This window comes from Rattus norvegicus, chromosome 1 (genome assembly GCF_036323735.1).
Source record: "Rattus norvegicus strain BN/NHsdMcwi chromosome 1, GRCr8, whole genome shotgun sequence".
In the NCBI taxonomy this organism is placed as follows: Eukaryota; Metazoa; Chordata; class Mammalia; order Rodentia; family Muridae; genus Rattus; species Rattus norvegicus.
Window position 1 is genome coordinate 173296185 of NC_086019.1, and position 12983 is coordinate 173309167.

General features: G+C 46.2%; 1 protein-coding gene and 1 non-coding gene across 6 annotated transcripts in view; one reads left to right on the forward strand and one right to left on the reverse strand.

Annotated features, from left to right (window-relative positions):
- Positions 1-12983, reverse strand: part of Scube2 (signal peptide, CUB domain and EGF like domain containing 2) — a 76462-nt gene that overhangs the window by 31323 nt on the left and 32156 nt on the right. For 3 of the 5 annotated variants that reach the window (XM_006230005.5, NM_001427604.1, XM_039094567.2), the window contains 7 exons: positions 12173-12289; positions 11120-11242; positions 7113-7229; positions 4414-4536; positions 3878-3994; positions 3548-3631; positions 1737-1841 (listed from right to left, as the gene is read on the reverse strand). In XM_006230005.5, coding sequence (XP_006230067.1) covers positions 1737-1841; positions 3548-3631; positions 3878-3994; positions 4414-4536; positions 7113-7229; positions 11120-11242; positions 12173-12289 — 786 coding nt within the window. The remainder of the gene's footprint in view (positions 1-1736; positions 1842-3547; positions 3632-3877; positions 3995-4413; positions 4537-7112; positions 7230-11119; positions 11243-12172; positions 12290-12983) is intronic. The other 2 variants (XM_063271300.1, XM_006230006.5) reach the window with 1 other exon arrangement.
- On the forward strand, positions 5857-5930 carry Trnas-aga46 (transfer RNA serine (anticodon AGA) 46). Its single transcript has one exon. It is a non-coding gene; the product is annotated as a tRNA-Ser (tRNA).

Genomic DNA, 12983 nt, shown 5'->3' on the forward strand with positions numbered 1-12983 from the left:
AAACACCCATACACATAAAATAAAATAAGAAGTACTTTCCTAATTTAAAAGTACAAAAAATTGACTCAGCCCTAAACAGCACATGTCTGTCACTGGTGAAGGCCCAGGGGACATCTTGAAAGAGGGGGTATAATGAATCTGAGAGAAGGAAGACAGAGAGGGCCTGTGAAACACTGTCTTCCAGCCACCACACAGCCAGTGCCATCGTGGTTGCACAACAGCTGCAGCTACCAGCACTGGGGCTGCCAACTGTCAATCATGGGTCAGAGAGGGTCATGGGGCTCTATCCCTCCCTACTAACTGTACACTGATGGTTCTGGGGGGGGGACGACAGCCATTCTCTTCAGCTGTGTACCCACTGATGAGCCCAACAGCTTCCAGTGATTAGCTCCAAACCCATGGGCATACAAATGGCTCTGGTTAAACTCAGTCAGTCACAGAGAGAAACAGAAAGACGCAGATGTGGAAAATGGACTTGGAGGAAAGGGAAGGTGATAAAGATGGGAGGGAGGTAAGAGAGTGCACGGGTGTCGGTAATCAGAATGCACTACATCCATGTATGAAATTTTAAAAGAACATGTCTAGTAAAAGTTACAGAAAAGTGTGAATATGGAAAGAGAATATGAAAAATACAGAATTAAAAAAAAAAGTCAAAATCACCCAGCATTCTCCTACCCAGATGCGATGACTACTGATGATACAGTCAACTTTCTGGAGCTTCCGCCTTCAATGTTAGGGGTTTTCAATATACAATTTTGATTAGATGTATAGAATTTGCCATCTCTTTTTTGTTTGTCTTTGTTTTTGGAGACAGAGTTTGTCTGTGTAGCCCTGATTGACCTAGAACTTGCTCTTTACATCAGGCTGGCTTCGAACTCAGAGATCCGCCTGCATCTGCCTTTCTCTGCCTCCCAAGTGCGGGGGCTAATGGCGAGGGCTAGTGGTGCATCACTACCGTCACCCAGCTACTATCTCAGCCATACAAGAAGCCATCTTCCTATCTCACTCGAATTCTTTGGATGCATATAATTAATAGGTGTGTGTGTTCTATGCACTGAAATGCATCTTGCTTAGTCCCCGGGGAGCTGTCAAAGTAGCTAGCATGAACTTTAGGTTAATTTGAGGGTAGTCTGGGGGGAAAACGCCTCATCTACGTATGTCTCAAATTCTCTGAAGCTCCAGAAGTGTTCTCTGAGGTTTGGATGGAAAGGAAAGCTAGGGAAGAAAGGGGCACACTAGATATGCTTGTTTTGGCTAAGCATAGTTATTCCTAGATAGCATTTGTTCTGCCACAGCCACTGGGACCACAGTTCCCAATCACCATAGCAGCAAGAACACTGGACATCCCATCTTTGTTCTCCAATGCTATCATTTCTGAGTCAAACCCCTTTTTTCATAGTGTATGCTTCAACCCTATTCTAAGATTAAAAACTTCAACCCAACACAATCATCAGTGGCTGATTCATTTCAAGCCCCATTGACTCACATGATTTCCAGGTTCTCCCCCAGAGCTTTGACGATGACCTCACGAAGGACCTCCTATAGTATAACCCCAGAAATATACAAGGTTGGGGCAAGCTCTGCTCCCCTCCAGAAGAAAGTCCCTGCAGATTCTGAACAACTCGGCGCCATCTGACATGTGTGTGCATCAGCTGGGTAGCAGTCTCCGTTCAGCCGGTCACAGGTCCCTTACCCAGCGTGCAGGCAAGTTCCTTGTACCAGCCATGATTCCATACCTGGTAATGCTGGTCGCAGGCCCTCGGGAGACAGCTTGGCCTTTTGCAAACTACACTTGCCTTCGTTTAGCTTAAAGGTTACACTTGTCCTGACGGTGACGACATCTTCAGAAAGAAATAAGTGACAGAAATTATCTTCAGAGCAAAGGAAGAGAACACCCAGTGGGTGGTGATAAGCTCCCACTGGCTGGGTCCCCACATGGGCCGTAGATGATGAACCCCTCTAACCTTTGAGATGATCCAATAACAATTTGGATCATGAAGTGCCATTGCCTTGCACAAGTTCCCCTGGAGCCTCCCTTATCTCAGAAAGAGATGGACCCAGTGTTCAATTGTAACAGAGAAAGGGCCCAAAGCAGTCTCCATAGTCAGATGAAAGATGAGGTCATTTCTGTTCCTTTCTAAGAAGAAAGTCGAGTATCCTCCAGCTCAAATCTCGATCAGGTTGTTGAGGGAGGTCTCTTCTATGTGTGGCTTCCCAGAGAGGATGGGACTGAGGGAACTGCAGTTCAAATGTGGCTATCACTACTGGGATCTGGGGTGGAGTGAGTGCAGAATTCTGTTCTCCCAAAATCATTCTTAACTATATGTAGGGCTGGAGCCCATGCCTCTAGTTGAAAGCCCTCTGATTTGTAAAACCATCAGCATGTTCTTAACCTTCCCTGTCTCAGATTTCGTCTGTTAAATGCATAGTTAAGCACCTGTGTTACCAGGATGTTGTAAGGATTAAACGAGATAATGGGCCTAATATCCATAAGAAAGGACAGCAAAGACAGTGCTTGAGGCTCTGAACTCAGACTGCCTGCTCAAATCCTAGTCCCTCTTATTTCTTATCTAAGTTACCCTGAGTAAGTTCTTTTTCCCCCTGAGCCTTGGTTTCTTTGGATAATAATAATAATATAGTTGTATTATTATTATTATTATTATTATTATTATTATTATTATTGTTGTTGATGTAGTCAAATATGGTAAACTCACTCCTATAATCCCAACACTTGGGGAGCCGAGGTAGGAGGACTATTACGAATTCAAAGCCATCCTGAACAACATAATACATTCCAGGGGTTACATTACAAAGTGAGACCTGTCTCCAACATATATATATATATATATATATATATATATATATAATTTTTAAAATATATATTTAAAATCAATGCATGGAGTTTCAAGTGGATTAAATAGCCTACTCTATGGAATATAGTGTATAGTAGCTGGAATATTTTAACTTCTAAACCACCATCTTGCTTGGGATTTCAAACTTTGGACATCTTTATAATAAAGACGTCAAGATATAATGTGATTTGTGATTTGGACAGACTCATATAAATTGGCAAATGTGTCCTATCTGGGAAGATGATGCCTTCAGAAAACACTGGACTTGTATTTAGCCCCTTGACTAGGGACTAAATGGTTCAGGTCTCTTTCTTGAGATGGAATCCCACTTGCCCTATTCTGTCCATGCCACCTCAACCAATGTCATGTGTCCCAGGCACGGTCCCTAGTGGGCCTTTAAGGTGCTCTAGGATAGAGGGAATTCAAGATCCATGAAACTGTTCTCTCTAGAGCTCTGTGGACCTCTTGTCAATATGGTGACCCACCCAGGCCGACCAGGGCTTCCAAGCACACAGGGGACACTCGGTGAGTATGGTTTCCACAGATGAGTTAGGTATCAGACACCACAGCTATGGGCAAGAACACCCCGTAATATTCTCACAGCATCCAGATAAGAAAAAGGCCAACAAGACCACCCCCACGAAAGAAGCCCACTAACCACAACGACCCCTGCAAGAACACAGTTTGGTAATTACCCCCAAAAGCAGAGTCATTTGATTTTTGCTGTCTGCTTCTGAGAGAGGGAGAGCCGCAGGTGACAGAGTAAGCCTCTTGCAGTCCTGACAGACAGAACGTGGAATTGTCAGAACACATAAGCAAGATGACAGGCTATCCTGATAGCAACTAAAGTCACCCCCACCCCACTCCACATAGGTCACTACAAAAATACCCAGGACATGGTCTCTCAAAGCACAGGCCTCTGGTGGTTAAGCAGTTATCTGGTCCAGAACTAGAAAGCCCTTTGAGTACATCTAACATCTACAGGCCCTGCCATGAGAACCTTCCCAGGGATGTGTGTCACTCACCTGACGAGAGGTGAATGCCAGAATGGCATCTTAGGAAGCACCTGTCTCCTCCACCACTTTTACCACAGTGCAGGGACACACGGGGTGTCGTGCTAGTGGGCAGGACGCCCTTTACTTCTAGACAGGACAAAACACAGGCGCTTGAGGAAAACAAAGCACGTACCCAAGTGTGAAAGGAGTGGAGCTCACCAAAGGCCTCAAGAAAAGAAGGCAGAACTGACCTCCCTCCCCAGCCCAATCTGGCTGGCATAAGCCTTGCCTCCTATGAAGGTCAGAGAGGCAATGTCTGCTGTGTGCTCATGCAGAGAAGCAGCCATGATGCAGAAGGACTCTCCAATCTATGCAGAAGCACAGAGCTAAAGGTCAAGGAGCCTGCGAAGTATCTCCTGTTTTTGGACTTGTTAAAGACCAGCCGCCGCTGCTTCAGGGGAAGGTGCCCTTTAGGCCCAGTGGAGTATGCAAGCACAGTCTCAAACCTCCAGACTCAGGGTGACCCTGTGGCCACATGGGAACTATCGAAGGATGGAGCCTCTTACCCACACAGTCTTTTTTATTCCAGTGGAGCTTGTACCCTGGATGACACTGGCACTCATAGCCACCCACTGTGTTGACGCAAACTTGCTGGCAGCCTCCGTTGTTGACGCTGCACTCGTTGGTGTCTGCGGAACAAAAATGGTCCCCTGTCGCAAGAGTACATCAAGGGCTGACTGCCCCTCCCTTAAGGTGGAAGCAGCAGATGAACCACATGGTTGACAGACAGTCATCTTTAGGGACATGTACTTGACGCCTGCTGGCTTCACTCTGCACACTCCCTGCTGGCATGTGCCTTGGTTGAGAGGTTTTAATCATGGACAGGAATGCTCAGAAAGGGAGTACACTATTTGCAGGTGTACTCAGACCCCTTATGGGCTTTGAACTTGAAACTCCATCATATCAAGGGAGACAGACAATGTTAAGACTCCCTATTTGACTGTTTCCACAGTTGAGAAGAAAAACAGTGAGAATCCACATTCCCATCAACTTGGGGCTGAACCCTAACTGGAAGGAGGCTCCCAACCAGGTTGACATCTGTGTGTCCCCTGGGGTCTCATGATAGGGTAGAGTAGAAGGTATGCTTTTAGTTGTGCCAAGAATGTGGAGAGAAAGAGAGAAGGGAGACACAGCCATCTACAGCAAAGCACCATTATCTGTCCGTCTCAAACATGGGGCATGAGAATTGGCAAGAAGTATTTCAGCCGGCGGTCCCTAAATCCCACAGATACTTAGAATCACCATGGAGACCTTAGACAAGTTGTTCTGGAGTCTAGGTCTGATCTCAATGATGGCTGATTGCCAGGAAAGGAAAGTGAGGGTCAGTTTGCACTGATTTATATATACCACAGCCGACTTGACCATAAGGGTATGCATGACACATGAACATACACTGTTAAATGGGCACATAATGACGAGGGAGTCAATGTCCCCTTCTGGACCCAAGCCCTAACTGAAGGGCTTGATCCAAGGCTTTGCAGCCAGTGCCTGGGCAGAACAGAGCTACAAGTTTCTTGGTGCCCTGACAAGCCTCTCTGAAGACAACCACATTATCTTCAGCAGGAAGGCCAATGGCATATTGTCTTAGTTCCTGCAAGACTCTCCCATTCTCCAAATATAAGCTCAAGTCAATTCACTGATGAGTCCACAGCTGACAGAGCTCAGATCTTTTGTACTCCATTGTATAACCAATGTGCTAGCAGGGTAAATAGGAAGTGCTATCAGGGTAAATAGGAAGTGCTAGCAGGGTAGATAGGAAGTGCTGGCAGGGTAAATAGGAAGTGCTAGCAGGGTAGATAGGAAGTGCTGGCAGGCTAAATAGGAAGTGCTGGCAGGGTAGATAGGAAGTGCTAACAGGGTAGATAGGAAGTGCTGGCAGGGTAAATAGGAAGTGCTAGCAGGGTATATAGGAAGTACTAGCAGGGTAGATAGGAAGTGCTAGCAGGGGGGTTGGGGTTTAGCTCAGTGGTAGAGCGCTTGCCTAGAAAGCGCAAGGCCCTGGGTTCGATCCCCAGCTCCGAAAAAAAGAAAAAAGAAAAAAAAAGAAAAAAAAAGGAAGTGCTAGCAGGGTAGATAGGAAGTGCTAGCAGGGTAGATAGGAAGTGCTGGCAGGGTAGATAGGAAGTGCTAACAGGGTAGATAGGAAGTGCTAGCAGGGTAGATAGGAAGTGCTAGCAGGGTAGATAGGAAGTGCTAGCAGGGTAGATAGGAAGTGCTAGCAGGGTAGATAGGAAGTGCTTGCAGGGTAGATAGGAAGTGCTGGCAGGGTAGATAGGAGGTGCTGGCAGGGTGGATAGGAAGTGCTTGCAGGGTAGATAGGAAGTGCTGGCAGGGTAAATAGGAAGTGCTAGCAGGGTAAATAGGAAGTGCTAGCAGGGTAGATAGGAGGTGCTGGCAGGGTAGATAGGAAGTGCTAGCAGGGTAGATAGGAAGTGCTAGCAGGGTAGATAGGAAGTGCTGGCAGGGTAAATAGGAAGTGCTTGCAGGGTAGATAGGAAGTGCTGGCAGGGTAGATAGGAAGTGCTAACAGGGTAGATAGGAAGTGCTAGCAGGGTAGATAGGAAGTGCTAGCAGGGTAGATAGGAGGTGCTGGCAGGGTAGATAGGAAGTGCTAGCAGGGTAGATAGGAAGTGCTGGCAGGGTAGATAGGAAGTGCTAGCAGGGTAGATAGGAAGTGCTAGCAGGGTAGATAGGAGGTGCTGGCAGGGTAGATAGGAAGTGCTAGCAGGGTAGATAGGAAGTGCTAGCAGGGTAGATAGGAAGTGCTAGCAGGGTAGATAGGAAGTACTAGCAGGGTAGATAGGAGGTGCTGGCAGGGTAGATAGGAAGTGCTAGCAGGGTAGATAGGAAGTGCTAGCAGGGTAGATAGGAAGTGCTGGCAGGGTAAATAGGAAGTGCTTGCAGGGTAGATAGGAAGTGCTGGCAGGGTAGATAGGAAGTGCTAACAGGGTAGATAGGAAGTGCTAGCAGGGTAGATAGGAAGTGCTAGCAGGGTAGATAGGAAGTGCTGGCAGGGTAGATAGGAAGTGCTAGCAGGGTAGATAGGAAGTGCTAGCAGGGTAGATAGGAATATATTCCTTTCGACAAATGCTTTTCTTGTTGCTACTGTCCAAGAATGTACTCTTTGTCCCAAAATAGGAAGATGACCCTCAAGGCTGGCCCTGTTCCCAAGCTGGACTTCACCGAGGAGGGGCAGCCCACTCACCTCCACAGTGGGTGAAGCTATAGAGAGTGTATCCTCTATTGCAGGCACACGTAAATGTACCAGGGTGGTTGATGCAGCTGTGGTCACAGGTCCTTTCCAAAGAACATTCATCCACATCTGTAATTATCAAAGAGAGAGGGGAGCTGATACGAACTCTGCTGTGTGAGTTTTATCCTGATCAGAAGTTGCTGGCCAACAGCAAAACAACGCATGTAAGGGAAACTGGTCGACTCTCTGCTCCTTTGTACAAAGAACATGTCGAAGAGCTGACTGGGAACTACAGTCCTTCCCAGGTTCCTTGGTTTTAAATGCTATAGCAAACTTTAGTTGCTTTGAAGTTCACATGATCTCTCTCACCCACACTCATCTGCAAGGCTGAGTAAGTTATATCAACTGTGTTTTTTAGTTTTTGTCAACCTGACACAAGCTAAGGTCATCTGAGAAGAAGGACTCACAACTGAGAAAACGGCTCCATTTCTGTCCAGTAGGAGCATTCTATTGATCAATGACTAAGGTAGGAGGGAGGCCGCTGTGGAGGATGATACCACCCCTGGGCAGGTTATCCTGGGTGGTATAAGAAAGCTAGCTGAGCAAGCCATGGAGAGCAAGCCATGTTTCTCCAAGGCCTCTGCTTCAGTTCCGGCCTCCAGGCTCCTGCCCTGCTTGAGTTCCTATCCTGACTTTCCTCAGTGATGGGCTGTGGTCCGAGGTGTAAGCCAAATAAGCCCTTTACTCTCCAAGTTGCTCATGGTGTTTTGTCACAGCAAACAGCAAAGTAACATACAAATGAAGGCGAGAGGTATCTCGCCTAACGGGTGCATCGTCATAACAACCATGCTAGCCATTCATCATCACTGCTCTGGTGTGTTAGTAAATGGTGAAACAAAAGGAGAAATGCTTTGGTTGGAGACGATTCTGGTTTCTCTCTTTCTCATCTTTGCAGAATTACTCTTCTGGCCCCAATGGGCCACTTAATCCTGTGTCTTAATGCCCTCGGTCTTAAAAGAATGCACTCACACTAATACCCTCAGTGATTTTCTATGAAAGATGCTAAAATGGGATTGGCTAAGGCCTAAATTAGACGTATTTAGAAAGCCTCTTGGTTTTGCTACTCCTCCCCAGCCCTCTATGTCTGTGGCGCAGGGGGCTATATACCTACCATCAAGTCGGGCCACGCAAACCAGCCTCTGCCAGCTGTATCTGTGGGTGTGATTATGTTTTTCCTATGTCTTACTCCCAGAACTCTTGGGATTTTTTTTAATCTACCTTATTTATATGAGTACACTGTAGCTGTCAGACACAGCAGAAGAGGACACTGGATCCCATTACAGATGGTTGTGAGCCACCATGTGAATTGAACTCAGGACCTTTGGAAGAGCAGTCAGTGCTCTTAACCATGGAGCCATCTCTCCAGCCCTCTCAGAATGGTTTTAATCGGTGCCTCCAAATAGATAACCCTGGGTCACACTTAGTGGATGACAACCACACCATAGGGCTGGAACACTTTTCTATACCCAAATGCCATGAAAAGCTATGTTAGCAAAAGGCAAACATTTTAGCCAGATGTTATAGTGCATAACATGTCAGCCAGATGTGGTGCCTGTAATTCCAGCACTTGGGAGGCAAAGGCAGGGGGAATCACCATGAGTTCAAGGTCAGCATAGCTTAAGCAATTTCCAGGCTAATCAGGACCTGATCAGACTCAAAATAAAAACCAAAAACCAAAAAACAAAAACAAAAAAAAATGCACATTCACACACACACTCACAGAGAGAGAGAGAGAGAGGAAAGAGAGGGGGGGGGAGAGAGAAGGGAGCAGGGATGGGAGAGGGAGAGTGGGGGAGGCATGGATGGATCAAGAAAAGTGAAAAGGGCAAATTCTTGCAAAGCCCTTCTTCTTCCCTGGCTTTTTCCAGAGATCCTGACTGTTTTTTCAGCAAATTCGCTCTGTGCAAATATTTGTTCTACCAAGAGCAATGGATGGAAAATGAGAAAAAGTCAGTTTCTTTCCTTGAACTTGGTGCCTTTCCGTGAGATCCGTTACGAACATCAGCCGGTTGCCGACGAAGCGCCCTCGTTCAGTAGCTGACTTTGGCTGCTCACTGTGGACGTTTGCTTTGCCAAAAATAATGATATCATTTTCCTAATTCCTTCTTAATGTGTTTACACAGCTTAAACATATTTTTTGCCCTATACATCATGAAACATTGTGTGCGACAGCAGACTGGCTTTCCAAGTCAAACTGAAGAAAACCACAAAACAAGTATCTAGAATTAACTCACGGAATTTAAAGGAGAATGTATTTGAACTGCCTGGCAAATCATGTATCAAGAACAAAGAGGGAAGAAGAGCCTAGTCTACTCTGTAAAGTGTCTTTTTTAAAAGATGTTACATCTTTTGTCTTGTGTGTGTGTATGCGCTCATGTGTGTATACACATGTGTATGATGGCCAGAGGTCAGTATCAGAGTCTTCCTGAATTGCTCCCCACCTTACTTTTTGAGACAGGGTCTCCCACTGAACCTGAAACTTGTTAATTCTGCCAAACTGGCTGGCGGTTGAACTCTAGGGATTTCCTGTCTCTGCCTGGCAGGACTGGGACACACACCACCACACTCAGCTTTGTACCTGGGTGCTGGCAACCCAAAGACTGCTTGTATAGTAAGCACTTTGCCTACTAAGCCATCTCCAGTGCTTGAAGTGTTACATTGTATATTCTGATTTTTACACAGGGTTGAGCTTTGCTTTGTTCTCTGGTGTGAGGTTGTTGTGGTTTGTTGTTTATTTGTTTGTTTTGCCTGAACCTCTAGCCAAGCTGGTCTCAAACTTCATATGGAGACAAAGATAGCTCTGAAGCTTTGTTTCTTCCTCTTTAGTGCTGTGATTACAAGGGTGAGCCACCACATATGGTCTATGCAGTGCTGGAGGTCCAGTCTGGGTCTGTGCATGCTAGGCAAGCATTATCAACTGAGCGATATCTCCCCCCTCAATGAGCCCCCATGCTAAGATGTCTAACGAAATAAGTAAGACAGTCCTTACTCCCAGAAATGGAGCAAGATAAATGACTGCATCTTTCCTGGGACTTTTTCCCATATACATCCATAGACCATGAAAGCTATTTATCTAAAAATAGAAATGATGTTGCCCTAATTGGCCACTGCTGTTAACCATATGTGGGAAGGATACAGTTGAAAGGGAGTCTGTAGGGGAGAGAAAGATGGATCAGTAGTTAAAAGCATGTATCACTCTTAGAGAAGCCTGGGCGGAGAGTAGCTCCCAGCACCATCCAACATCAGGTGGCTCATAACCCCCTGTAAGTCCAGCTTCAGGAAACCTGATGCCGCTGGCTTCCGTGGGCATCTGCATTTGTAGGCACACACCCACACACAGACATGCGTATACACATATTTAAAAATAATTTTTAAAAGTCTTTAAGCAAAAGAAAAAATGTGGAGTCTCTAATCTTCCTCCAACCAATATCTCTTCAACTCAATCCCTTCCCATACACCTCGAAGCACCAAAGACTAGCCATCCACAGTAAGGGCTGGGGGAAGAGACCAGCTGGTTCTGGATTATGAAATGACCTCAACTTTTTGCTAGGTATAGGTGTTATCCAAACCTACGGATTTTCCCCACCAACTTTTACCAAACATTCAATTGCAGTAAAATAAATTTTAGAAAAGACAAAAACAGTATCACTATTACCAAGATCCAACCATGACCCTGTTTGCCCCACATGTTCTATTCCGTTTCTAACAGTGGGTTCTGCTGCAATCGCATCCTGATGGGGTTTCTAAGGTGTCCCCAAATGTCAATAGCTCAGCCTCCAAAATATATGTGAGCTACACTGTGTTTCACTCAACCTAAGATGAAACAAGTAAAATCCGGTTGGAGCCTGAGGCCCACGTGTCCGTCAGGAACTGGGTGAGCCAGCCTCTACCAAGTCAGGGCTCATTCACACCCTCTCTGCCCCAGCCCTGCACACCTCAGCTTCCGTTTCAGCACATACCTTGGCAAGACTTCTCGTCTGTTAGTAATTTAAATCCTTTTCTGCAGCTGCAGTCAAAACTGCCCACAGTGTTTTTGCAGAAATGATTACAACCTCCATTCCGGGTCTGGCACTCATCGATATCTGTAATGAGCAAACACTAAGGAAGCAACAGGAGAGCAACAGTTGCCTGGCTTCCCCCAGTCCCTATCCTCAGAAAGGAAAGCACACCCGCGAGAGCACTTTCCAGTGCTCACTGATGGTCTCAGTCTTACAAGCATTCTCTTGTCTGGCTGAAGGAGTACCTCACCCAGCTAACAGCTCCGACTTCAGCCATGCCATTGGCAAGCACTAAGGGCACAAACCCTGGAAAGAATTGGTGCTAGCATGCTTTATTTTATTCTCGCCTTCTAATGCCCTCCAAAGATAAGACCACCCCCATTAGTATGTGTTCTATTCTAGCTTAATGACTAAAGTTATAAGGGACAGGAGCTTCTGTTTTGGCAAACTACACACGGACCAAACGGTCTCAACGTTTTTTAATGATTCCTGATACTTAATCTTACCTTCTCCGCTGTTTCATCTCATGACCAGCTTATCTGTTTTTTTTATCGTGCTAAAGAACTAACAACCCCTTTGTAGTCTTGCCCATGAAAGACCAGCAAGTCATTAGGGTCTGTCTTCATTACTAAAAGTTAATGGTACAGTTATTCGTTAAGTGCTCCGGATAATAATCTTGGCCGTTATTTACATGTAATCTCGAGGCTATTATTCATGATTGGTTGATATTATCTGCTGCCGATGAATGTCCCATGAACCTCCCCTTGCTAATAAAGCCATTTGCCTGAAATGGATTATTTGGCGCTTGCAGAAGCTGACCTTTTCAGCAGTTAGCGTAATTAAGTTGCTTCTAATTAAGCTTGCTCAATTACAACCGTCCACCAGCCCAGGGAAGAGAAGCTCTCATCAGTAGGAATCATAAGCAAATCCGGAAGTGCTTGAACGCTGTGCAGGACCCCCTCCACCCAGGCCCCCAGCCCTATAACCCCCAGCTCCAGGACAAGCGAGAGCTACCTTTACATGTCTTCCCATCCAACTGGAGAGTGAATCCAGAGGGACAACTGCAGTGGACGCCTGTTGACGTGTCCTTACAGGTGCGGTCGCAGCCTCCATTGTTGACAGCACACGTTTCTGACGAGAGGTGGGGAGGGCAGTTAGCTTCCTAAAGGAGTCCTGACACAGATATTACTGTTTGACAACCCTGAGGGGTGCTCTGTCACACCCCAAGTCTCCGCCACCTACAGGCGAGACAGGGGAGAGATGCTGCTCTGGTTACTCAGGAAACTGGTGGCCAGAGGGAAGATATGTCCCCATCTATAGACACAATCTCTTCCCACTAAAGGTTCCTGGTGGCCCACGCCAACAGCCTGCTAAATATGGCCTCTCCTCTGGCAGGCTGGATTAAGTATAGAACAGGGCAAAAGGGGAAATTCCTTTCTTACTCCAGAAGCTTCTCTCTCTCTCTCTCTCTCTCTCTCTCTCTCTCTCTCTCTCTCTCTCAGCTTGCTGTAACTACTGAAAAATGAACCTGGGTTTCCCCATTCCCATGGTCATTCTCAGTGACAGGCAAGCACCAGTCAACGCTCACCCTATGCTAGCACATCAGAAGCTTCTCTGGCTGCCTCCTTTGAAAGCCTGGGGGGCGGGCTTAGCGCCAATCAAAAAGGATAGATACTTGTGTGCCTATCTGTTCTTCCTCTCAAAACTTACCACACTGAGAATAAGGTTTAATTGTGTGACTCTTTGGGGACAGAGAAAACAAAAAAGATGTCAACTATTAGGAAGTGGCATGTCAATGGGGAAGAGAGTTAATCCCTTGGGTCTG